This window comes from Acipenser ruthenus, chromosome 18 (genome assembly GCF_902713425.1).
Source record: "Acipenser ruthenus chromosome 18, fAciRut3.2 maternal haplotype, whole genome shotgun sequence".
Taxonomy (NCBI): Eukaryota; Metazoa; Chordata; class Actinopteri; order Acipenseriformes; family Acipenseridae; genus Acipenser; species Acipenser ruthenus.
This window is the reverse complement of record NC_081206.1, coordinates 5,947,741-5,974,613: the sequence shown is the minus strand read 5'-3', so window position 1 is coordinate 5,974,613 and position 26,873 is coordinate 5,947,741. Positions and strand designations below refer to the sequence as shown.

At 38.4% G+C, this 26,873-nt stretch overlaps 1 protein-coding gene across 2 annotated transcripts in view; it reads right to left on the bottom strand.

Moving 5' to 3' along the window:
- The window catches only part of LOC117429527 (zinc finger protein 704-like), a 32,889-nt gene extending 10,984 nt beyond the window's left edge, over nucleotides 1–21,905 (bottom strand). The window contains exons 1-2 of one of the 2 annotated variants that reach the window (XM_058990988.1): nucleotides 21,326–21,905; nucleotides 19,172–19,395 (exon numbers count right to left, since the gene is read on the bottom strand). In XM_058990988.1, the coding sequence (XP_058846971.1) occupies nucleotides 19,172–19,395; nucleotides 21,326–21,628 (527 nt within the window). In that variant the 5' untranslated portion in view covers nucleotides 21,629–21,905. The remainder of the gene's footprint in view (nucleotides 1–19,171; nucleotides 19,396–21,325) is intronic. The other variant, XM_058990987.1, reaches the window with a different exon arrangement.
- Between the last annotated feature and the right edge of the window lie 4,968 nt (nucleotides 21,906–26,873).

Sequence of the window (26,873 nt, the reverse complement as noted above, 5' to 3'; positions counted from 1 at the left end):
AGAAAAAAAATGGTTTTGCTTCAAGATATAAAACCAACTTCTTTAACTACATTTCAGAGCTCGAATGTCTGTCTAATAGAAGTCTGTGGTAACGGTGGCGTAAACTGGCACACAGTCTGTTTCCAACGCAAACATTGCTCGCGATCTTTCATCAGTTTGATTTGGAATGACCCCAAAGCTAAAATCCACCACAGCGAGAGTTTCTTTCAGCATACTGCAAGCAGAACTTTCGGTATTTCAGCCAATAAGGCAAATTCAGGGAGATAAAGAGAACAACCAAAGTGTATCACCCTTCAACACTGAGCACAGTTCAACACCCTTCAACACTGAGCACAGTTCAACACCCTTCAACACTGAGCACAGTTCAACACTGAGCACAGTTCAACACCCTTCAACACTGAGCACAGTTCAACACCCTTCAACACTGAGCACAGTTCAACACCCTTCAACACTGAGCACAGTTCAACACCCTTCAACACTGAGCACAGTTCAGCACCCTTCAACACTGAACACAGTTCAACACCCTTCAACACTGAGCACAGTTCAACACCCTTCAACACTGAGCACAGTTCAACACCCTTCAACACTGAGCACAGTTCAACACCCTTCAACACTGAGCACAGTTCAACACCCTTCAACACTGAACACAGTTCAACACCCTTCAACACTGAACACAGTTCAACACCCTTCAACACTGAGCACAGTTCAACACTGAGCACAGTTCAACACCCTTCAACACTGAGCACAGTTCAACACTGAGCACAGTTCAACATTGAGCACAGTTCAACACTGAACACAGTTCAACACTGAGCACAGTTCAACACTGAGCACAGTTCAACAGTGAGCACAGTTCAACACTGAACACAGTTCAACACTGAACACAGTTCAACACTGAGCACAGTTCAACACTGAGCACAGTTCAACACCCTTCAACACTGAACACAGTTCAACACCTTTCAACACTGAGCACAGTTCAACACCCTTCAACACTGAACACAGTTCAACACCCTTCATCACTGAACACATTTCAACAAAGGAGTGAAATAGCAACTTTGTTTTGGGAAAAATGGTAATTGTTGTAGAAAAGTTCATTTGACAGTTGCCGTTAATGGGTTAAATTCACCACTTTGATTTGCTTTTCATTTTAATCACAGTTGTTGACCCCTGTTTTACTCACCACACGTGCTGTAGTCTGCACAATTTTACAAATGGTTAATTTCAGGATATGCATTGCAACATATTTCTAACAATGGGGATGAGGTCAGTATAAATTAAAGGAGCACATAGCAATGTTTTGAGCATTTTATTTAAATTTGGCCAAGCAGCTATGGCTATTAAAATAATTATATATTTTAATTTTTTTTTTTTTAAATAAAAATAAATAATAATAATAATAATAATAATAATAATAATAATAATAATAATAATAATAATAATAATAATAATAAACAAGTGTCACAGAGTTATGAAAAACAATATCTATAACAGTGGGTGTGTCTCTTCAGCGTATGTCGTGTGATTTCACTGTGCTCATACAACATAAATGTACAGCAGGATTTACCACTGTTAATCATAGTTTCTGTATGTGCCAGAACTTTACTTTGCAATGCTTTCACTACAATACTGTACTGCAGTCAACTTTCATCAGAGTTTAACTGTGCAACGCCAGGGAGAAGCTGTTTATTGATATAAACAATTCAGCTGTTTAATTAAAATGTGTGGTTTCAATGCTTTTCTTTGGTAGCAAGCCCACTTTGTTTCTAAAGGAACTTCAGCACCATGCACTGAAGACTGAGGGATGTTTTTAATACATGTGCTCTGAAAAATAAATGCTTCACAAAGCCATCTTTAACTCTTCAGTGGGACAGAATCCACAATTACTAAATTAGAGCACAAATCCTGGCCTGGACTAGATCAAACTGGACCATTACTTAGTATTATATCTATGGCAACGGCACGGGCCCTCAATTAGAATGTGAAGTCTAATATAATGTTATGGGTAGTGCTGATTACACTGTACTTTAATTCAGCCCTATTGGCTTGTGTAAGACTGCAATTTAGTTGTTTCCATGCCATGTCTGTTTCATCCTCTGAAAATCTGGGACGTTCTCCAGTGGCTTCTTATACATTTTCAGTGGCGAGTACCTCCTTATAAAAGTAATAAAGCATATTGAAAGCATGGTAAAGCATAGGGAAGCATATTAATACACATGGCAAAGCAGGGTAAACTATGGAAAAAGCATGGTCAAATTGCACAACTGCAATGAAAAAATACCAAGGTAAACCTAAATGTAATGTATGCTCGATTGTGGTTTGTTTGCTTTACCTTATGTGTGCTTTGCCATGCTTTCCTACGCCACGCACTAAAATAATCTGTGACTTTAAGAATTTGCAGCTCCTCCATCCCCCACCCACAGACTCTGTGCTGAAACATAACCAGAACAAACTGGTTTAGGCAGCAAGCAAGGCCAAGCAGAGTATCTGGCAGAGTTTAGACTCTGCCGAAAGCTTTTTTTTATCTGGGTCAACTTCCAAATATCGCAAAACCATTTTCATTTTTTTTTTTTTTCTGAAGAGGTTTGTTGTAATAAATTAAAATGACAATTTGCCAAGCGGAGTTATACCAATCTGACAATAAGGGCAGTCTCCCATAAAAGACAGGCTGACAAGCCACTTAGAAAAAAAACTTCTAATTTTATTTTATTAGGATAATAGATGCAGTACCGCAATGACTTGGAAAAATAAGTAGCAAATTCGAACTGGAAAACCTCTCAAGATTGTGTCAAGAGCCCAACAGCACTGAGGAAATGTTTTTATTTTCCTGAGCTTATTATGGCCATGAAATGTTTGCACTGCTATGTATATTTAGAGCAGGGCAGGGGGCATTTAGAGAAAGGCAGGAACTGAGGCGATCCATAACGAGCAGAGCACAGGGACTGCTCCTTGCCAGAACAATTCAGAGAGATCTAGCTGGTCATGAGGGGTGTGTGTGTGTGTGTGTGTGTGTGTGTGTGTGTATGTGTGTGCGTGTGTGCGTGTGTGTACGTGTGTTCTTTAGCTGGGCAACCTTGAATTTGAGAAAGGCTGGAAATGCCCCACATGCACATGACTTCCAGTGCAGTGCCAGTACAGTCATGCGGTACAATTGCAACACCAAGTGGTCCATTGGAGTTTCCAAGTGAAACTTTTCCAGTCTTATTGATCAGTCGATATTGCCATTACAACCTGGATTAAATCTAAATGACAACATCTCTATAGCCATGTGTTTGTCCAAAGAGGCATGCTTACAACGGCACTATATCCCTGCCATTTCTATTAGCTGCACAAGTGAATATTTCACTCCTGATAAAATGCAGTACTGCCTTAAAAAAATAATCTTCATTTTGCAACTTTGTTTTGAGTTTAGCGGTGCAAAGCATGTCCCTGTGGTCTGGCAGGGGTATTGTATTGTATTGTATTGTATTGTATTGTATTGTATTGCATGCTATCATTGTTAAACCTATGGCATTTGAAAAGCATTTTGCCCTTGTTGCATGATCTAGCCTGCTACACAGTTTTTGCTTTCTCGGATATGTAAATATGTTATTGTGCATTATACTGTGCTTTAGATAAACAGTACATATTATATTATAAGGGGAGGTAATACAGACAACATACAGTACAGTAACTGTACTCCATTTAAATATTTAAGCCATGTTCTTTACAAGTAAGTGTATAATGTGCAGGGAAGGGCTATAAGTGAAGCTGGAGAAAGGGGAATGAAGAATGCATGCAAAGTTGTGGGAGACCCTCTATTTACAAAGGGATCGTTTGCAGAGCAGAGTTTAGTGCAAGCACAGAACTGTTTCTGCAGCCCCCGTGCCTGCAAGTGTCAACTGATAGCTGGTTTAAATAAACAGCCCAGCAGAGCGAGACAGGACTCTGTAGAAATGGGTTGATCAAATGTCAGCCTTCCAATTGGATGGAACTGGGCCAGCAGCTTTAATACAGGCAGAATAACAAGCAAAAACTTTGGCACAGAGCTAGCATTAACTCCTACGGACTAGCAGGCTGCCAATTAGCCTGGGGAAAACAAGAGATGATACAGTACTCGACCTGTGGGATTAATAGTGAGCCTGTTGAACATACTGTTTACTATAACACACCTGAACTACTCTACTGGACAATTGATGTGATTGGTGTAGTTTAGCAAGACCCTTAAAAAGTGTTTCATGAGCTTGTCTACAGAATGATTTTTCTCACTTTTATCATACAGATTTCAGATTTTACTATCCTTTACTATCTTGTGCTATGCTATTATATTGCAGTAAACTTTTATAAGGGGCGCAATGTTCAAAATAAAATGGTTTCATACAGTCGAGTGACTACAGCCAAGTGAGGTTGATATTGTTACCTTCAACAGTCTTGTAAAACCATTTGCCCGGACATGGGTTTAACATCAGGTAATTGCTAATAATTACATGCCATTTGAAAGTGCGTTTAAATTACCAGATTCTGCAGAGTCAACACCCCGGTTTGAACGATCACCCCCCCACCCCCTAAACTTTCATCACTGAAATTTTCACCATTCATTTCCAGTTTTTACTCACCATGCACAAATAATGCCCGAGGGGAGATATCGTGACTTACATGAAAAAACTGCCTAGAAGTAGTTGCTCTGTGCATTAATGATTCAGACAATTGCATCACCAATGATGAAGGTTCAGATGACGAGGACCAGATGATACAGACTCCGCAGTCTGATTGATTACGCTTTCCTGTTACGCTACAATCCATATTTTTAACTTGTAATTTTTTTTAAACACTGCAAGAGCTTGTAACTCACGAACTTCAGTGACGGCACAAATTATAAATATATTACATTAAAAAATGAATACAATAAAACCAGCTAAATTTGCTGGAAACAACCAACATCAGCCTTGTATTTTAAGGGAGTTGCTACAATAGGTCACTTTTTTGTATTTTTTTTTTCAGTACTTAAAAACATCAAGTCAGCTAATAATGTTGTTGCACCCTGCCAGTTAAAAATATTAACAGTTTCTTTATGTATTTTAGGAAGTAGACTTCAGTATGAAAAATTGCTGAAATACCAAAACATGCAACACAGACATCAATCAGGTTTGCTGGTCTTTCTAATTGTTTCGTATTTTAATTACAAACCCCATATTGCAAGAATGACCTTTTATACAACTCCTATCTTACACATTGAAAACCTTATAACAACTTCCATTGAAGCAGATTTCTCATTATTCACAAGATACATTACCCTTCCAACAGGTTATACTGTCCCTCTCATAATAAAACCAGCTAACTGCAACACTGTAATCAACCACAACAGTTGCCGCTGTCACTTAATGCCTTTCAATCACAGACATTAAAACCATGTCTGCTGAAATACATCAACACCCCCTCCTGGGCAGTGAAAGTGGAAAATTCCTCCAACGCTGGCTGCTATCTTTCTGATGTTTATTCAGTTGAATATTAAGTCTGCTGTGTTTAACCTTCAGGAAGCAGACATGCACTGGATCAATATTCTGTTCGGAAACATTTCACAGTCATAAAGTAGCCGTTTAACAGATGTGTGGGATCGTACAAACTGGTGTATAAATGATATCTCATATAAAGTCATCTACTGTGTTAAGAATACCTGTTGATAATCCTTACTTGCAGAGAGACAGACAGCACTTCATTATATGTATCTCTTTAGTGTTGTGCTGCGTTGTGTTAAAAGCTCCTTCTCTTAATTGTATTAAAACCCAGAGATTCAAAAAGCCTTTCGGAAGTTACTTAAATTATTACTTTTGAATGTATTTGAGAAAGTGCCAGAAAACATATTTGTTCTCTTTCCCAGATGTCATGACCCACCTTGTTTACAGTACTTTACAGTAACCATTTTCCACAGAAATAATCTTGATAGTCAACCTTTCAACAAAAGTGATGGAACAAGGCTGGGTTGTGTTGCTCTACAAAATGTTTATCAGTAACTCTTGACTTTTAATAAGCCAATTAAGCCTGGTTTAGTGGACGCTGGGACTTAAAATGATATTCTTGCATTTGCAGTTTCTTTAAAAAGGTAAACAGGTTTACTACTGTACCAGGTGTTATCAATTATTTGGTTTATTTAACCTTAATTTTAACCAGGAAAATCCTGTTGATCTTAAAATCTATTCTTCAAGGGACACCTGGTCAAGAAGGTGGAATGTAAACAAATTTGACCACAAAAAAAAACCAGATGTATATTTTGTGTTTGAATTCTAAAAGGTATCAAAACAGAAAGTTTCAGTTCTTTCTCAAGTTTATTCCAAGACCACAGAGCTAGAAAACAGAATGCCTTTTTTCCCCAAATGAAGTACAAACCCGAAGAACTGACGAACTAAGAACAGTCTGAGACGTACTACTAGAGTTAGTTAATCATTGATTTAGATAATTTGGGGTTTTGCCAAGGACAACTTGTGTTTCACTCTTCGTGAAGATAAAGAAGTCAGACCAGCTAATCTATATAAATCACAATGATGAACAGAATAACCCAGGCTGGTTATAAACCTATTATAAACCAATGAAGGGATGCCTTTTGTTGTGCATGACCACATTTCCAGAAGTTTTCTCGATCCAGCCTGACGATACAGCTCCCTGTCAACCAGATCCTGAACAAACTGTCCTTTTCAAATCTGCAATGTTCAACATAAATTGATCCACATGAACAATGCAAGCACTATGAACAAGAAGCTCAAAACTAACTTAACCTAATAGACAATACAATAAAAATTCATCAGAAATGCTGGTAATATTTATTACAATTTAAAATGCATACCAGTCCCACTACACATTTTTGCACAGCAGCATATAAAATCCATGGAGCACTGGAAACAGTGCAGATTTAAAATTCCCATTTATCTACAAAACTATACGTTTACTTATTGGCCCCCTACAGTACTTTCAACAAACTCAGAATGTTGTGTCTTCACCTGTGTCAAAGTAAAGTCTGTAAAATGAAAAGGGGACTTGTGAGAATGTGGGTGTTCGCCTTGATGTTTATAACTTCAGACTCACTTCTCTGAAGGAATCCACTTTAAATGACCCTATATTTACAGATTCCAGTCCATATTATGCAAATGCTCTATGAAAGCAGCAAGGTATTTCCAAACCAAAAAAGCAAACAATTGCTTTATTGACCGTCTATTAAAACTCCAAGGTTATACCGTAACTATAGAAACAGACTAACCAATAACAGGACAGTTGCTACCCAGCTACAAAGTTCAGTATGAGAGTGCTCTTAATTTCTCAGCCAATAATATGCAAGCAGAGGCATAAACAAACACACAGGCACACACAGGCACACACACACACACACACACACACTTCCTGTGGCTGCTGTTAGTTCACGTAAACACTAGATCTAAATATAGAAAATGTCGCTGCTGGCAAAGTGCAGATCATTATTTGCATTTTGGAAGACCCACCAAAAAAAACCTCTAAATTGTTCCAATAAGATTGATGTTCGAGCTATATTATAAGCAATGTTATACTTTGAAACGCTTCTTGCATGAATAATCAACACACCACAGTATGTTTCCAGCAGGTTGATCCTGCAAGCAGTTAAGGAAATAATACAAGTCTAGCTAGAAACAGCTGCCACATCAGACTATCAAGCTTGTCAGAGAAGTTAACCCTCTATAGCACAGAAATATATTTTGTTAGCATGGAAATGGACAGGGACTAATCTGTTCCCAGTACTGCATGTTATTCACCTCTACAGCTAACAAAAACCAAAAAAATATAGTATTGTTGTATATATGTTGTATAGTATGAACTTTTATGAAAGTGGCCCCTTTTTATTACAAACATGTATGTATTGCAATATATGTTTTGCAGAAGGCAAATTCTGTATTTAAGAATGTCTAAACTTAACTTTCAGTAAGGCCCATTCCATATACTGTAATGGAACGTAAGGCAATAGCGCTCGCTGTTTGTTCAGTTGCTGTGCTGTTTCCACAGCCTTGCAGCAATTTAAATCGCGAAAACCCACTTCCTTCCGTGTCACACCGATGCAACTGAAGATTGTAGTGCCCATTAAAACTAATCTTGACTGGTCAGAAATGTCATCACATTCGATCCATACAGCACAGGAACAGTGAAAGGCTGTAGCAGTAACAAGGCTCTGTAATTACGGCAATGTCATGCAATTACTGCTGTCGCTTCAATTGTTGATAAGCTAAAAGGGAAATCCCGTGGTCTCTGATGGTGCGGCTCTGTATATAAACAATCACAAAAAAAGTAACCTTCAACAGCTGAAATCTAAGTCTATGTTTTGAAAAAAAATCTGACCATAAGTGTTAAGATTTTAACCACATGCTCAAACCATATGTATCAGAGAAATTGGGTATATTAAAAAAGCATAAATATGTATTGGGGCGTTAAACAAAAGAAATATCTTAGCTAGCTCAAGACAGCAAGACAGTTTCGACTCCTCTTGTTCCCTGACAATGTCCTACAGTTATTAAGAAATGCCTTGATCCCAACCAAAAAAACAGGATTTAAGTTCTAGCTAAATTATCCTGTTGCTTATAAAATAAGACTCGCTGGAGTTCTTCCCAAACCAAAGTAAACAAAAAGCTTCTTCAGCCCGGGGTGCAGTTGCATGAACTGAATCCTACATTCTGCGTGATGCTGCACATGCTGAACATCTGCTGCAAGAGGGAAAATAAACAGCCTCATCGTTAACCGAACGCTGGCCAAGAGACAGCCTTGATTTCAGACAAATAAAACGTTACTTGGGTTAAGATAAGCATAGATGACCATGCTTCTAGGAGGTGGATGACATGAGCTGAACGACTAAAAAATGCTCTGCTTCTCATACAGGCTTTCTGGGCTCAGTTGCTCTGCTGATCTTTTCAGTGCTGCCTTGCATTCTACAACAGGATGCTACAGTACAGTACAGCTCCCAGCCCAAGCTCACTGCTCGATGGTGCTTCCCTCCAGTCCTCAGATCCATCGACAGGCCAGGTTTTTGTTCTCTCCAGACCGCACACAAAATCGTTGTACTTTGTTTTGAACTGTATAGATGTGTCGATTAGGACCTACAGCTATGGCCAGAATGGTTAGAATTTTATGACTGAGACAATTAAACAAAATGTATATATTTTATATATTATTCAAAATGTTTCATTTGACTTTATGCAGCAAAATTAGTTAATTCTATAGGGTGATGCAAAACCTTTGGCCATAGTTGTACTTGAACAGGAGTTATACTTAGCATTACTTTCACTGTACAGCTGTACACTGCAGGAATAGTTTATATGCAGTATATAATATGAAGGATCATTTAGTAAATGGTTTAGAGACCATTTTAAGACGATAATTACATTTTAAGAAATGTAGATTTTTATGAAAGAGGAAGTGTGTAATAATGTGATTATTATTATTATTATTATTATTATTATTATTATTATTATTATTATTATTATTATTTAAATTGTGATTATAATTATGATAATATTGTTGAATTATTATTTCTAGGATGTGGGGTGAGAATGGAGAAAGCAGCTGTCCGTATCCCTGTTTGTCTGCAGAGAAGATAACCTGCTGTGCAGGAATCACTCTCAGAAAACAGACCGGACATTTAGAAACCAGGGGAACAACGCCTCCAAACATTCCAGTGGTATTTTATTTCTAGAAATGTGGCCAGCTTTCTCAAAGTATGCAATTACCCTGAACAGTAAACACAGACGTACATCATTTATGTAACATAGCTTTTATCTGGCCCAAACTGGAAATCGATACCCAGTTTTAGCAAGGCAGCACACATTAGAGACAGTGCAAACATAAACATTAAACACAGAACAAACTCCCATAGTGTAAAGTGGTGTAAACAAATATAAAAATGTGGGCTAACCAATTAACTACTTCGTATGTCACATTTACTTGGGACCAGGCTAGTAGATATTTTGATATATAAGAGACATAAGGATTCTGTGGGGCTTTCTTTACACTACAGCAGGTTAGCAGGAAGGAACAATGATTTGGCAACAAAATATACAAAAATAAATGATACCAAAATTTATTTTTAAAGTTTACTTGTTAATTCACTGCGGAGTTCATGGGCTACCCTTAATTAGCATGGTACCATTTTCATTGCCCCTTGTCATTTCTAATGAGGTTTTCTTCAAACAAAACAGGCAGGCAATAAGCAAAGCAAGTTCATTTGAATGGACTTATTTTAATCCCAACCAGTATTATTTATAATAGTCATATTAATAACAATGACTACTCCTGGATGATTTCACCCAACAGGGGCACATTCTAAACCATGACAGAGATTAGGAGTAGCTAACAAGGTGCAGTATTGTGCACAGATTTGTCACAGAACCTCATTAATGAAAAGTAAAAGTGTCCCTCACTCACACTCATATCAGTGAGCATCATGCCATCAGTGCATAAACTGTAGTACACTGGGTTTATTTCAAGGAAACTGATTCATCTCGAAACTAAAAACATTCCATACAATATTTCAATTTTAACATGTGGCATGCAGAATGACTTCTGCAACAGACTGCTCGGAGTAACTTTTTATTTTCCTGGCACAAGTAATGTTAGTGTGCCATCAATGAAGCTGCTTACAGTAATGGATTCATCAATAGAACTCATTTAGAATGGTTCTAAAAAGTAAATAGAACACTAAACTAAATAAACGGTATTTCCCTGTATCAAGGCAAGACCAAGTCCATGATGACGAAGCCAAACCAATAATGTAGACGATAATTACACTAGAGATCCAATAACTAACCCCTGGTCAAGTATCCATACAAAAAATGATGTAATAGCAGTTTGCTCCATTCCTGATTTTAGTACAAGTTTAATCACACACCTGAGCTTGTTACCGATACACTGTGGCTAATCAAGCTGAACAGGGTGAAACTGCAATGCAAAAGGAGTCTTACTTCTACCCCTGAATTAACCTTTTAAACAGGGTTGTGAAATTGAATCCAGACTGAACACATGATATTGGTAAACCATGTTAAAGAATAGCAAAGTAAACACACAGTGAATACACAAAGCATAGAAAGCCATGGTAAAGCAAACAATGGTATACCGTGGTGAAAACCATGATAATGTATGGTAAATGTATAGCACAAGCATGGGAAAAGCATGACAAACGTTATGTGAAAAGTGTGGCAAAATTACCATTAAAAGACAATTATGTACCACTGAAATAAATAAAAGGAACAGATAATTCCGCAGCATGAGCGACAGCCACACTGTGGGTGAGCAAACATTTATTTAACCTTGTGCTTGAACCCAGCTTAATAATGAAAAAGGCTTACAAATAAAAGCTGTTTCAAACAGCAATACAACAGTTGAAATAAATGATGCCTGCATTAGGAGTTTGATACAGCATTCAAATGCTTTACCTGTGGCTTGAGTCTTATTGAGTGGTGAAGAAAGTTACCATGTGCAAAAAAAAAAACACAAAAATTCCACTATTGTTCTCAGACAAAAAGTACCTTTTATTTTCTAAGCATAATAGAATACAAGATTGCACACCTAAAAACTGCATAGCAAAGTATTTTTTTTTAAGTGGAAGAAAATTATAATCTGTTTTTGTGTGTGTGTGTGTGTGTGTGTGTGTGTGCTGTTTTCCTTTCCCAAGCCTACAGTATGTGAAATGGAGTCAACACCAAGGAGATTCCACATGACTGACTGGAAACACGCCAGATAAACAGAAACGCTGCTTCAGACCAACAGAAATGACATCTCATTGCACTTTGAAATGGAGACCGGCGAGGCAGAACACGCCAAGCTTTTCAAAAACCATCAACCCTATCTCAATGCAATGCACCCTCTTTAGTAATCAATGCTTAAATAGATTACTGTTAAAAATCAATATACGTTTCATTTTGCATTGTACTTTCAATGTACTCACTGAAACCTTAAAACTATGCAACACTGGTATAATAATCCTGTTGATCTACTTCGAATACTATTAGTGTTTATACAGTAGTAATGCTAAAGAATTATCTCATAGAGCCATCTAAGGTTCATCCAGAGTATTTATTATAGCCTCAGAGCCATAACAACCAGCTCTATCCAGGGTACACACATTAACGCTTTCTGCTCCGCTAATGGTGAATGATAGGATAACACAGTCCATTTACACTGGCTGATAGTTAGAGTGGAAAGGTTTATTTGAAGTGTGGTTAGGCAGAGGCAGGAGCCGTCTAACTCAAAGCCCATTAATCAGGCACTCCAGAGTATTGCAGGGGAGTACAATACTTCCAAGGTCCCAGGACCAGAGGAAGAAGATGTGGTCAGACTGCAGTAAATATCGGATGAACCCGGTAATTTATCTTAAACACAGCAATGCGAGATGAGCAAGATTACTGCAAAATTCATCAAGTCCAATAAAGGCAAGCTGAAATTAAATACAAAATGACACACAAAACAATACAACATCCTATTGGGGGTCGAGCAGTAAAGTTCAGTTGAATGTATTGTTGGACCTTCTTATACCTTGGAGGGGCATTTCCGTTCCTGCTTCTGTATGATATTATATTACACTGTCAACATTTTGTTCAGCATTAAAATCATTTCTGTCCTACTAAACCATGCTTGATCATAGTGATCTATTCCAGACTACTGTTTCTGTTGTATTATCCCCCAGGTCTCGCAACAGTGACCCCTACTGGTAGAAGAATGTCTAGGGCAGGGGTCTCCAACCCTGGTCCTGGAGAGCTACTGTGGCTGCTGGTTTTCATTTTAACCAATCTCTCAGTTACTTAATTGAACCAATTACTGGCTTAATTAGTCAAGATTAACAGGTGTTCCAGATCTTTAGCCACTGATGATGTAACGATACCTATAAAGCCTGCTGGACAGGGGCTCTCAAGGACCAGGGTTGGAGACCCCTGGTCTAGAGAGACCTTTACCCCAAGCAGCCAAGGCAACAATTAGGTAATAATGCCTATAGAATCCGGGCTTGTTTCCTGAGGGTTTTTAATTATTTAACCCTTTGGAATCCATCTGGAATCCAGGCAAGGAAATAAGAAGGTGTATAGAATAAATGTCATACAAAGATGTGTGTTTAACTGCTGTTAAATGAGAGCCTTGTTATACCTGAACCACCACTTTCCAAATCTGTACTGGCCTGACCCCTTTAAAACAGATAACTATCAGGAATGCAGCAGGCCTGATAGCTAGACAGCATGTTAGTGTTTGCATCTACAGTATGTCAAAATAGTGTCAGGTGAAGAATTGAAGTCCTGATTGGGCAGGCTAGCTGGGCTGCTGCTTAGCTGCACACTAGGAATCAAATGGTTGCTTTTTGTTGAGCTTCGAATCCACCCAGTCCATATCCATTGCTTGTTGGTATACCTGCTGATTCCAAGCTGAATGGACTGTGGGCAGCACTCCCACTCGCACACAGCAAGAACGTTACTCACCAAGACATTACAATGTATAATATCTATTTCCTGTGGAATTTTCTTCATTAGTTCATAATACTGCATAATTAAATGCCCCAGCTGTCGTTGCTAGTGTATACAAATAAATCAATAAATCAATAAATCAATAAATAATGATGAGATTCAGCTGGACAGAACAATAGGGTTTGGAAATGTGTTGTTGCTATGCAACTAAAGTCCTACAAGAAGTAACGGCTCTGCTTTGTTACAGTCATAACAGTAATTATGAGGGATTATGTAAGCACATTACTCCAGTTACAGTGCTCATAAAACACACTGTGGTGTTATGTAAGATGTTTCCTATTTCATACACCATTTTTTTTTTTTCTCCCTTACAATGGCATCATGCCAGTGTCAGAGATCTACACTCTGGAAGGTATGATGTGCTGAGACACAGCAGAAACCCTCCTGGGAAGATTCAATCAAACCAGAGTCAGGATATAATCTCCTGCAGGTTTCAACAAGAAAATCACTGAGCCTCAATGAAGTTTACCACACTTTTACTTTGCATGTAACATATTCAATCAGGGTTAATGGCAGTTTCCACTACGCTTTACCATACCCTCTTTGGTTTACCATGCCTTTACTGTTCTTTACCACACTTTCCAATGTTTGTACCATGATATACCACTGTGGAAATGCACCAAATGAAAAACCTTCAACATCCAGTAGAGACCTAGAAATGCTTGTATCAGAAACCCCAAGCTAATGCCAGCATCCCTGATAATCGGGTAGACCCAGGCTCCTCTTGAAATCTGTTTAGCCTATAGCTCCTTTTGAGAGCATAGCCTTATAGGGAGAATAGGCTGTAACCATACTGTATTTACTTATTTAAACTCCACTAATGTAACTGGGAGCTGTTTTCAATATTAGTTTTCACTTGTACCAGTTAACAAATTAGACACTGACCAGAAGTACAGTATGGCATGCACAGCACCATCACACTTAAAGAATATATTTTATAGTTAGTCGCAACAGAGGCATGTCGGTAACATCTGAGAATTGCTAATGCACCACTGAGGAATGACTCACTTTAAAGTTTAAAGTCGCATTTTTTAATTATACAGTATGCTTTTTTTCCCCCGGTACAAAACCAGGAACAAAAATGTATTTTATACTTCAGAAGAAAAGTTACTGGCACTTAGAACTAAATTATATAACATATCACTTTATTTAATATTTATTGACCCGATTTTCCCATGAACTCCTACTTTTCAAAGGTGACTTTTTTTATTATTTATTTATTTAGCAGACGCCTTTATCCAAGGTGATTTACAGAGACTAGGGTGTGTGAATTATGCATCAGCTGCAGAGTCTACGTCTCACCCGAAAGACGGAGCACAAGGAGGTTAAGTGACTTGCTCAGGGTCACACAATGAGTCAGTGGCTGAGGTGGGATTTGAACCGGGGACCTTCTGGTTACAAGCCCTTTTCTTTAACCACTGGACCACACAGTCTCCTATTTTTTTGCATCGTACTTTTACAGTAAGGGATTATGGCTTATAATATCTAACAATGTGCATCCTTGTTGAATTAAACAGATATAGTAGAAGTACAGTCTAATTATATTTATCACAAAGTCTGATACCATCGAAAGCCCTGATAAAAGCCTTACAGACAGAGCATTTTCCAAACACACCGCCTCAATAACATGCCTGCAGGACAGTGCCTAAGACCTACTCACCTACACTTGCTGTAACACACTGTCAGCAAGGAGCGGGGAAACCACGGCCCGCCAGGACGGCACTGACTCAATGTGTTCGGGAGAGGTACTTTAGCCAAATTCCTCAAGAATGAGCTGCTCTGATTCATTCAGGCAGGGAACTGGAAATCTGTAGCCACTTCTGCTCTCCAGGATGGCCCCTAGTGCCTTTTGAGTCAATGAAACAGGTAGCAAGTGTGCAAACAGAAGAGTTCCGCCTTGCTGTGCGCACATAAAAGATTGACTTGCTGATAAAGGGCTGCTAGACCAGATCTATATAATAATAGACAGGTTGAAATATACATGTTGCAGGTGCTTATGTTTCACTCCGCAAGAGAAAGCTTGTAGAAGGCTGGTTCAAAAGCCCACCTCACTGCAGACAGCATGTATAAACAAAATCTAAAAGTGTAAACGATCACTATCATGGTCACTCATGCAAGTCCTCCAGCGGCTATAATTAACTCACATTAAAAAAAAAAAACATTCAGGGTGGACTGTGAGCTTGTTTACACTGCAACTCAAAGCTTATGATTCCTGAAACCTTAAAAGAAACAGCCGCCGGTTTACGTTTCCTTGAGCTCCGTGCAATGTGCGCAGGATGCTACGCTCCTGTGCAGGGTTTGCCCCGTTTCTCGTTCTGGTAATGGATATAGGAATAAAATAATACAAACTTGGCCATGCATAGGAGCCCTGAACACCTTGAAGCAAACACATGAAAAGCAATAAAAACAACATCTTTAGGAAGGAGCACTTGAATCAACGTTATTCTTGGTAGTTTTATACAGCTACAATGATTTAATCCACGCTGACAAATTGCTTGGAGTTCTTTTAAAAACAAAAAACGTCACACCTCACACTTGAGCAAAAGCTTGCATATTCTGAATCCGCTCACTTTTAAAGAGCAATGCACCCACAGTAAACAAACATCATCTTCACATAGGAAGCTTGTTAACCCATAAACCCATTTTGAAAAGATCAGCTCAATATACATGCTGTGTACGATGTGATCACGGAAACATTTAAAATCCCCCCCCCCCCCCCCCCTGTATATTTGCTTCCTTACTGAATGTTACCCATGCCTATATTATACATTAAACAAATCAATCGTAACAATACTGTTTTTAGAATGCATCCTATGCTTTTCAATGGCACAAACAAGTACAATCAGGTTTCCCATGGTGGCTGGCAACACACATGCAGATATGGTATTGGAATGAATTACCTTTCAAATAGCTGACTCCTGCAAAACACACCTGGGTCAACATACAGCTCTGCAGTTCTGAAGCGACCTGTCTGTCAAACAGGGCAGGTCTAGGCTTGTACATAACAAACTAATCGTTATCTAGGTGTGAACTAACCCCCAGAAAGACTCCCCAGCATATACAGTAGGCTGTTTCAAAAATATTTACATAATTTAAAAAAAAAAAAAAAAAAGTCAAATTAACTCTCAGTAGACTTTTTTTTTTTTTACTTTCCAAAATTAGCTAAAGATATCTTTGGCCCATGACTGTACTGGGTTTACAAAAAGAAATATCAACAAATCTGGTTTCAGATTGAGCATTAATAATATCACCCCATCGTGCTGGATTCAATTTCTATCTTGGTGTCACATTTTGAACGTCACACTTGAGGTCCACAGTAACAGTGTAGCGATCCCACACCAGCACAGAAACAGACCTAGAAGATCACTGATTGAGTAATCGATTACGGTCTGAGGAAACTGTCAGCAAGCAGCAATACAGTAAGTGATACAAAGAATATCACAACCAAAAAAACACAGACAAAAGCGGGCCAAAAAATGGTAGTAGCAAAGAAACTGACAAATGAATACCATTTTTTTATATCAAATAGTAAACGGTAGGGTTATTGTAATTTATGTTACAGTACACCGTCAAGTAACCAGGCTAATGGGATACAGTGTAAACAAACAAGACCTGCAGGGTCTACCTGCTTTAAAAGTACAACTATGCTAGCTATGAACATTTGTAACATGCAAAATCCAAATGCATGCCTAACACATGTGAAACATTTTTTTTTTTTAAAATACAAAAAATTCTGGTTAATGAACTTCCTGCTACTTTATTTTTAAAACATACAGATAATCTAAGAGCTAGACCCTAAAATCCTCTTGAATGACAGTCTTATATATTCCTGGAATGCGCCCCTGCACCCGGATCTTTTACATCCTTTAAGAGTCAGCAAGCAATCAGTGTTACTACCTAGAAAAGGCTCTCGGAATCTAAGGGATAATCTGCAGTTTAATCCTAATGCAGGGTTTCCCAATCCTGGTCCTGGGGGACCCCTGTGTCTGCTGGTTTTCATTCCAACCGAGTTCTCAATTAGTTAATCAAACCCTTAATTGAACTGATAATGTGTTAATTAGACCTTTTTAACTGTGCTCTGCTCCTAAAAAGTTGCTGATTTCAAGTTACTTATAAAATGGTATAGTTAACTTGAAATCTCCACTGTTTAAAAGCTGAAAACAATTCAAAAGGTCTAATTAAGATAATGAATAGTTAAACTAAGGGTTCAATGAAGTTATTGAGAACTCAGTTGAAATGAAAACCAGCAGACACAGGGGTCCCCTAGGACCAGGGATGCCTACCCCTGGCCTAATGGACCTATGCTTCCCCAAACACAGTTGTCAGAAATCATCAGAATTTCTTTTTAATGCAATGACTTTTAACTGGATGCTAGAAATATATAAAATAAACTAATTCACTGATAATATGCAGAAATTACAAATAAAAAAGAAAAAGCTCTGATGAGTCCAAAGGGCTTGGATAAGGGTTAAACCTAGCTAGGAGGAGGCTCAATAGCTGTCATTGCAGGGGGAGCAGAATGATATGGACACTCAGTAAAAGACACTCAGACAGGGAGTGGCAAATGTGTCTGACTCAAATTGATGCAGGTTTACCAATATATTAAACAGTCATATATATATTAAAGAATGAGCTACTGTATGATTTTTCATTTTGATCCAGTTCAAAGTTTGCAGCATTTTTCTTTTTTCTAAACAGGAAATAATTTTACCAGAGCATTATTGTAATGACTTCTCTGCACCTAAACTGTTTTGGTGGAAACACTTTGCACTGGAGCAGAAGCTTTGTCGTAAAAATAAAGACTTCTGTTGCACTTGATTACATCAACCACCTACAAATAAATAGTTAATGCAATCCAGGTTGGTTCTCATGTACTGTAAATAGAAAAAGCAAACAATGCACATACAGAACCACTGAATATTATCTTTGCCTGATAGTTATCAAAAAGATATCCGGCATGGGTCAGTAACACACTTCAGCTGTACACAGCAAAGCTCTGTGTTACAGTATTACTCCCTCTGACACATAGCAATTATACACAGGTTTCAACTATATATGCCTCTTTAAAATCCAACTCTAATAAAGTGCACTTTGTCAAAGCACTCCAAATGTTTTGCTCCCAAAAGCAGCCTTTTACTGCAGGTGAAGGGCAGTTATTCAACAGGCTGAAATGTTTTTAAAAGAAATCCACCAGTTATTAGAGAGAGGCGTGTTATACAGTACAAGTGGACAATATTTAAACAGGAGCAATAACTTCTATCTCAGCTAGATAAAGCTATGCAGTTACAATCATAATGAGAAGGAAAGTTAAACTTGAAAAAGGTTAGCATGTTTGGAAACGCTGAATCAATAAACCTGCAAACCTATATATATATATATATATATATATATATATATTTATATTATCGCTTGTACTTGTTAAGGTTTTGCTGCAGTGAGATAATGCACTAACTTTTTACCTTGACTTCAAATACATCCATTTGTATTGTACTTACTGTACTTGAACAGTGTACTTTAATATGTTCTTCTTTGTGAATTTGGCACAATCAATCAATGTGTAAACAGCACTGTTTAGTTTACGGCTGTGTATTTGCACACACGGAAGCCCTAATTGTTTCAGGAGCCCTGCACTGTGCAGGACTGCTCCATAGCCATCGTTCCTAACTACAGAGTATCCCAGCCAGACCTACCTGTGCTTGGGGACAGGGATGTAGGATGACATCTGGAGCCGGCTCTGTTCATGCACTGGGGCAGGGCTTTGTGGAAGCGGGTCTTTCTTGGTGTCCTCCAGTCGCCCCGCAGAACGTTTGTCGTCCACGTGCACACGGTCTTCTAACTTTCTGCCATTCAGAACCAGGGTGCTTTTCTGTTCCAGCTCTGGAACTCCCTCTTCACTCTTGCAGTACAAAGGTATCTAAAAGCACAGTGCAAGAATTGGAATACTGCATATACTTTAACATTATTACACGTTGCTCAATTTTTATTTATTACACTTAAAATAAAAAAAAGATGAGGCTTTACGGTCGTTCACATAAAATAGTGAGTTGATGCTGAGTGCAAGAAATTCAGTTTGAACATCAAAATATGGATTGCCTTTACACTGGTGGAATGGAAGCTGGTTGAAGTGTTATTTACTGTATGAGCCAGCAGAAACAAACCCCTTGGCTGTTTGGGATCCCTGGGGGCCAGAGCTGAGCGACACTGATGGACAGGGGCCCTCATTGACACCGCCATGCTACAGAATACTACTTATACTGTCAGCTGTGTGACTGTCAGTAGCAATTAAGTGGTCGACAGACATCTCTCAGTATACTGCGACTGGAATGGACCACTCCCCTTAGGCAAAACAACGCCAACGAGTATGGTTAGAAACAATCTATTTCTGCAGCCAGGCCTTGATTAAAGTGTATCCAAGTTGCCAAACCAAAGTATTGCACTGGCATTCCCCCCGACCCTGTATCAATTCTGTACTCTGCTGCATCTCTAACTAAATCTGATCTGCTTTATGTGGCCAGCCACCAGTGGATAGACTCATACTAGAGGTTTACTGGCTACACAGTTCTTAGACTATACCTTGGCCTAATACCCAAAGCAGTTAGTGTAGCAGTTACTTTGGTAGTGCTGAAATGGAGTTGTTCACAGCTGGTAACGTTCCTACTGTACAAATCTCTAATTACAAATACTACATTCTGCTTTTAATTAAACTAGATTGACTGCCTCAATAAACAAACAAAACAAAACAAAAAAAAAATGCTGGGTCTGATTCTGATGTTTTTGAGACAAATGTCAAAAGATAGTTTGCTCTTCACGAACTTACTATATCAAAGATTTAATCTAAAAGGAGCATTTGGTGGACAACTAAGAGTAGATTAACTTGTAAATTACAATTATCAACTACAACAAAAAAACTGACTTCCTTATATTTATATATCAGTTAGTAAAATCTTGGTACAGTAGATCATCTGGGAGAACGGTTTTGAGTGGGCGTGTCACTGTAGCACAGTACGCACTGCTGGAGGGGAGAAAGCTTGATTTACCCGTTTTTAGATGGCCGGACACTGTAAAGAGTATAGTCCTGTATAATGCGATATAACCAAACATTATGCAGCGTTTATACAGTAACGAATCCAAGCTAAGCGATTCCTCAAACCATGTTTATTTCATTAGATTCGCGTTTAAGATTTAATAATAATAATAATAATAATAATAATAATAATAATAATAATAATAATAATATCAAGCTGAGTCTGGTACATTGATCAGGGCTCACGACCGGCTTCTTGGTGTTAATGTTAGCATATGACGTCAGGTACTGCGTAATACAGTACCAAAGAAAGGACAGGAATGCTATCTTACTATTATAATAGTTACATGTAGCCTTCCCTCTGTGTGAATAGCATGACTTCGTATCCGGATATTATTTGGGAATGTTGGCTATACAGTTGTTATTCACTACAGTATCACTGTGGGGGGGAGGGGTTGTTTTTTTCTTGTTAAAAGTCCCAACCTCCTTTCCTCTTTACACTAAACTTTGAACATGCATCGAGTCGCCATCTTAGCAAATAAACTTCAGCGCATTTTTTCTATTACGATAACTGTTCGCATTTAATTAAAATTAAAATTAAATGTATATATCAATCGGAATTATAAGTGCGCCGGTAAGATACAGTAAAGTACTTTGTGACACAACTGACGCAACACAACTAAACACAATTAAACACAGCTTTAAGCGGGTATATTCTTTACCGTATCAACGGTCCAAGAAAATGCAGATGAAGTATCGACTTCTTACTGTGTCCCATGCATGGGCAGCTAAAATGTAACGAAGTTTGAGCAGGTCTCACCTTTTCCAAACCGGCATGAGAGTGTTTTCCATGCACTATCGTTTTCAAATCAGACCGATTCATAACGCTCTCTTCAGTGGGGTATTCTTTCAAAGTGCCTTCGTCCAACATCAGTGCGTAGAAACTGCTTCCAGTAGAAGGGTCGTTCTTGCATGCTTGTATTATCTCAAAGACCCCTGCTGCAATAGCCTTGCCATGTGTGTCACTTGTCCCTGCTTGCAAGCTACCGGTACACACTGAACCTGGAGCGGCGCAAACACGTATCCCCACCACAGACCTCTTAGGAAGACGCTTGGAATTCATGATCTGGTAGGCTTAGTTAAGGTGCTTCAGGCTTAATATTCTACTTAAAATATATAAAAGCAATACATTTAACAATTGCTCTCTCCCCAACTTCTAAGTTAACACGCTACTGCTTTACTTGGTTAACTAACAAATGCCTCCACTGTTCCCCCTGCAGCTGCCGGTAAGAGAAAAAAATATATGTTTTTATTTTTTTCTTTCTCCAATACATGACACGCCCCCTCCCTGAGCGTGCATCTGGGCAACATTTTAGAACCCCGCCTGCCATTCACTGTGATTGGCTAGCAAACAAATATAAACATTCCATTCTGGCTCGCGGCCAGAGCAATTAAAGATGTGATTGGTGGATAAGAGACATGTCAGTCAAGGAGTTTTTTTTTTTTTTTTACGCACGGGGGACGGGACGTGTGTTCAGTTTGTTTGCTAGCTCGCCGGCCGGCAGTCTCTGTGCTGTTGTGCACGTCATGCAGAGCTCCCTTTAATTGAACTCTCAAAAACACTGTATCCTAATTTTGACGTCGTACATGACAAGAAGCACATTTTTAAAAGTACAGTCTTCCGTTTAACAACATTCTTGAATACAACAGGTTCTAGAACAGATGCTTCTTTATCAAGTTACAGGTAGTTAGTTGTATTGTTTAGAACAAATACCTAGGTAAAAAATAATAATACATTAATAAATAAAGACGGTATTTGATCAGTTAAGGCGATTTCAGTTTTATATTTAGATATTTTAATTGCATTTTTGATTATACACAATACACAAACCTTATCGTCTACGAATATTTACTGACTAAGGCCTAACTTTTCAAAAACAATTACTGCACCTCCTTTGCTCTTGTATAAAGCAATTAGTAGTTTTTTGTTTCCTTTAAAAAAAATAGGAACATGTGCAAAACAAAGCAAAAATGTAACGTCGCCCAAGAGCATTACATCAGAGAATGGGCGCGTTGTTTTATTCACTGTTCGCTCACCCGGTGACACTCTACGTGGTCACTGAACCGTTTGTCTCACAGCACACCTAAGGGAATGCCGGTGGGACACGGGTCTACTCGTAAATGAAACATCTTTTTGAATACTGCCTTTAATTATTCAAGGAGACTGGGCGTGGAGTCAGAATAACTTGTTGGATCATCACTTTTGAGACACCAGTAACGGACGCCTGTGTTGACGAGACGTTACATCTCGATGTTTTTTATCCACTCTAAATATATTACATATAAAAAAATAAATAAAAAATCACCGTCATCTATGCAGAACCAACTGCCAAGCGTGTTATCAGTCAGACCGGCTGTCCTGGCGTATTACTCTCAACCCTACAGCAGAAAACCTGACAGTGCTACCGCTAAGTATCCAAAATACTGCGGTATATATATATATATAATTACTATTTTCTTGATTTATTACTATTTTCTTGGTTTAATATGTATTGTTTACAGATTAGATATTTTATTTATAACTGGTATGTATTTTTAAAAAAAATACATTTGTGGACATTAAAGGCCATAACATAATTTGAGTGTGTTGGAGGATATTGCACAGTTTCACATTAGCTGCAGGGGGGGGGGGGGGGGGGGGGGACGGGACGGGACGGGACGGGACGACTCAATTTATTTCATCTCAGTTTTCACAGATGTTGCCAGGTTAGTTGCTTCAAATTTTAGCACGCCTGTATAATCTGCATGTCTCCTCAATTACTACAAGTTAATTATTTCAAATCCCTAACCCTCGGTTTACAGAGAAAGAGCACGGGTATGGTATGTCACGTTTCCTGATTACGAGACAGAAGCTTCTTCATTTCAACTTCTCAATTTGAATCCCTACCCCCTTCACAGCTACTGGGGCAAGACATCTCCTTATTCACGTTTTGTTCTGTAATTAGTGTTTTGGGTGATCAAGCTGCATTTGATACCTTTGCTGCTGTATTACAAAAATGCAATTTTCGGGGGGGGGGGGGGGGGGGGGGGGGGGGGGGGGGTAATAATTCAAAGTTTTGGTTGATCAAGGGTTAGCTGTATATAATCTAATAGAACCGTTTGATCATTGCACGGCTATTGTCTACCTGAAGACAGGTCAAGCCAGCATTGAGACGAAACAGAAAAAACGCAGAAGGGCCTTAGGGCTCAGAGAAGTTTGCTTTGATACATTTCCAAACAAATGTTTGAACCTTAGTTATTTTTATTTTTTTTTAAAAAGGAGAGCGCGTGAGATACAACATCTGAGGTCACGCAAGCGAACACAACACAAAACAAAGCCCTCTTAGATAAAGAAAAAACGCTCACTCCAGACATATAAATTACATTATTTCGGTGCAACAAGCACACCTCTGTTCATTTTCGGGGTTATTTTCTACGGACACATGCAGAAAATACATCCAAACTTCTTTGGTTGTGCATCAGTATTGCAGGTTTTCTTTATGGACATGGCACTTATATCAATCAAACAGCCCCTGTGAAAATTAAAAAAAAAAAACTAGTAATTTGTAGTACTGGCAAATATCGTATAATTTCATACGGTATATATTGTAATAGTAATTCTAATAATAAGAAGAAACTTTTTCAACAGAAGAAGCAGATCTAGTTTAAAATGTGACTTTATGCATAATTTGTAATTTTAAAAAAATGATAATAGTACTCTACCTTACTGACTCCCTTAAAAGTTTAGATTTCTGAGTAGGTCGCTCCTTCCTTACAATACTGTTGCATTTTTTGTTTGTATAATATAGTAGTGTGAAACCTATTTGCACTGTAACCAGTCCACAAATTGGGCTTGAAAAACCGTTTCCAAAAACTCGACATTAAATGGAAATCGGCTGTTTGCCTTAACATACACATGCATAGTATCTGTGAATTGGGGTTCTTCTTGTACCGCCCCCTTGCTGTCGTCACGAACTGACAAAACGCATCTTGTACCGCCCCCTTGCTGTCGTCACGAACTGACAAACTGCAGACTATGTCCCTCAAGTCAGCACGTAGCACACGTTCGACACACGGCTTGTGCAAAGCTGCAGCTCATGCTGTCAGTGCGTGCACATTTGGGAGTGGACATTTTGGAAAATAATGAATCTTTCATGTCGATAATAAATAGTTTTTGCAATTTGTGTTCCTTTTTTTACATCTGTTACTTTGCAAAGTTTTAACACAGGTTCCAGCAAATGAAAGCAATTTTAGTATTTTCTGCCTTTGTTATACTAGCATGTAAATTAAATGCAAATAGAGTAACCACTGTGTGTATATAGCTGTTAGTATTCATATATACAACTTTTATTCATTCCCGCCCCTGTATCACTTGAACATATATGTATTTCAAATTATAAAACTGGATTCAAAACCCAAATTGACCTTCTATGTACTAATTAACTCTTTCATGCTCACAGCTGTTTACATTCCCAGTCCTTTACAGCCTCATAGGAGGACACGTGCATGAAATGGCAGTAGCATTTAATACCATTTGTTCTGAGAACAGTGGCAAAGTAAACTTGTAAAGTTGTCTAACTGAATTACTATATATATATCTAGAAGGCAGAATAGGGTTGAAATATATGACCTCATCATAAAGATGTTACATTATATTCAAATTCAGCTGACATAAATTTGTAAGCAGTTAATGTATTCTGCTTTTCAAATAGATACATCTCCGTATGGAATATTCTGGAGACCTATAGTTACAAGTTTACCATTTGTGTTTGTAAACCCAGATGCAAGTTATTAATCGTTCCAGTGGACAGAACCCTACTTTAGCACCTCTCTCAGAGAACAATCCCTCCAACCACATGGCAGGGCATTAGCTGTCTCCTGTCTCACAGCTGAGATTGCCCCCTACTGGTCTGCAAACAGTAGTTCATACACTGCCCCACCTGCTGTGGGTCAAGGCCCCAAGATCAGAGTAGATTATCTTCAGATATATAACAAAACCAAGCTGGTAAGACACCAGCAAACCATAAACTGATGAGGTTGGATTCCAGTTTACTGTAGCAAGGAAATGATCCCACTCAGCAGCAGTTTATAGTACAGTTGCAGAATGGGAAAGATCTGCATAATAGAAAAGATTTGTTAGCAGCTATAATTATACTCAAGGATTAAAACCAGGCTGCCCTTGTAATCCTTCAATGAAATAGCTGTGCTGCTCTATGCAATAATCTTCAGTAGAGTGGCGAAGAACCAAGGGGTTTGACTTGCATGAAATAATATGCCAAGTCCAATCACAAAAGGCATACATGCATGGGATCAGGGACTGGGGATTCCCCTTTCTGATTTTGCCTTAAAGCTATTGCTACCCAGATGCCTGTTAAATGAATGAACTTTCAGTTGAACAAAAGATTCATTGCTTCTGTTACAGATGGCAAGCAAATTAGAATCTCATCCGATGTGATTCATTTTTTTGATGTGCGGCGCTACGCCCCTAGTTTGCACTTTTAGTCCTGTGATACTGCTGTGCAAGCCTGTAGTTGTGTAACAAGTGAATTTATTGCATACTGCATCACCCTGGGATAGCATCTGAAACATGTTAAACCACACGTAATCGCAGTAACACATTTAAAATAAATGAAATAGAAAACGGTCCTTCCTTGAAACATGGGATGAAATAAGAAAACACGTGTCAACACAGAGCAATAGGAAAAAAAGTATAAAGCCAATATATAGACAATACATATAAAAAAATGATTCTACTGCAGGGGGGAAATAAGTAAAGCTGGCTATCCCTACTATGAGCCATATCCAAAAAGCTTTGACACACAAACTATTGAGTGTTTGAGTCTGCTTTTGATATTTTATAAAACTGTTATACACTGCAGACGGTTTCATTAACAAAAGTCTAGCCTTTAAAAAAACAACATTTTTTACTCATGAGTTTAAACTTTATAATTGGACCTTATGTTACTTTACTAAAGGAATGTACAGCTGAAAAATACTCACCTGTATGACATAGATTCCTATCTAAATTCTAGTTGTTTTATACGTTTAAAAATTTGATGAATTTCAAGTGAAAACTTACAACCAAACTAAGGGCCTGATTTTATCAACCAATACCCTGCCAGGAAACCCTTTTTTAAAGAGCCTTTTACAGCATCAGGGAATCACCCTGGATTGTATCCTATAAATGAAGTGATTATCACATTTTGGCTAGTGCCTTCATCAGTGTAGCATGCTCAGTGTAAGGCTTTGGAAAGTGGCCCGTTTTGTATTGTCTTCAGAATGGTTATGGTGCAAGACTTTTGTGGGAACAGTTAAAACCCACTCAGCAC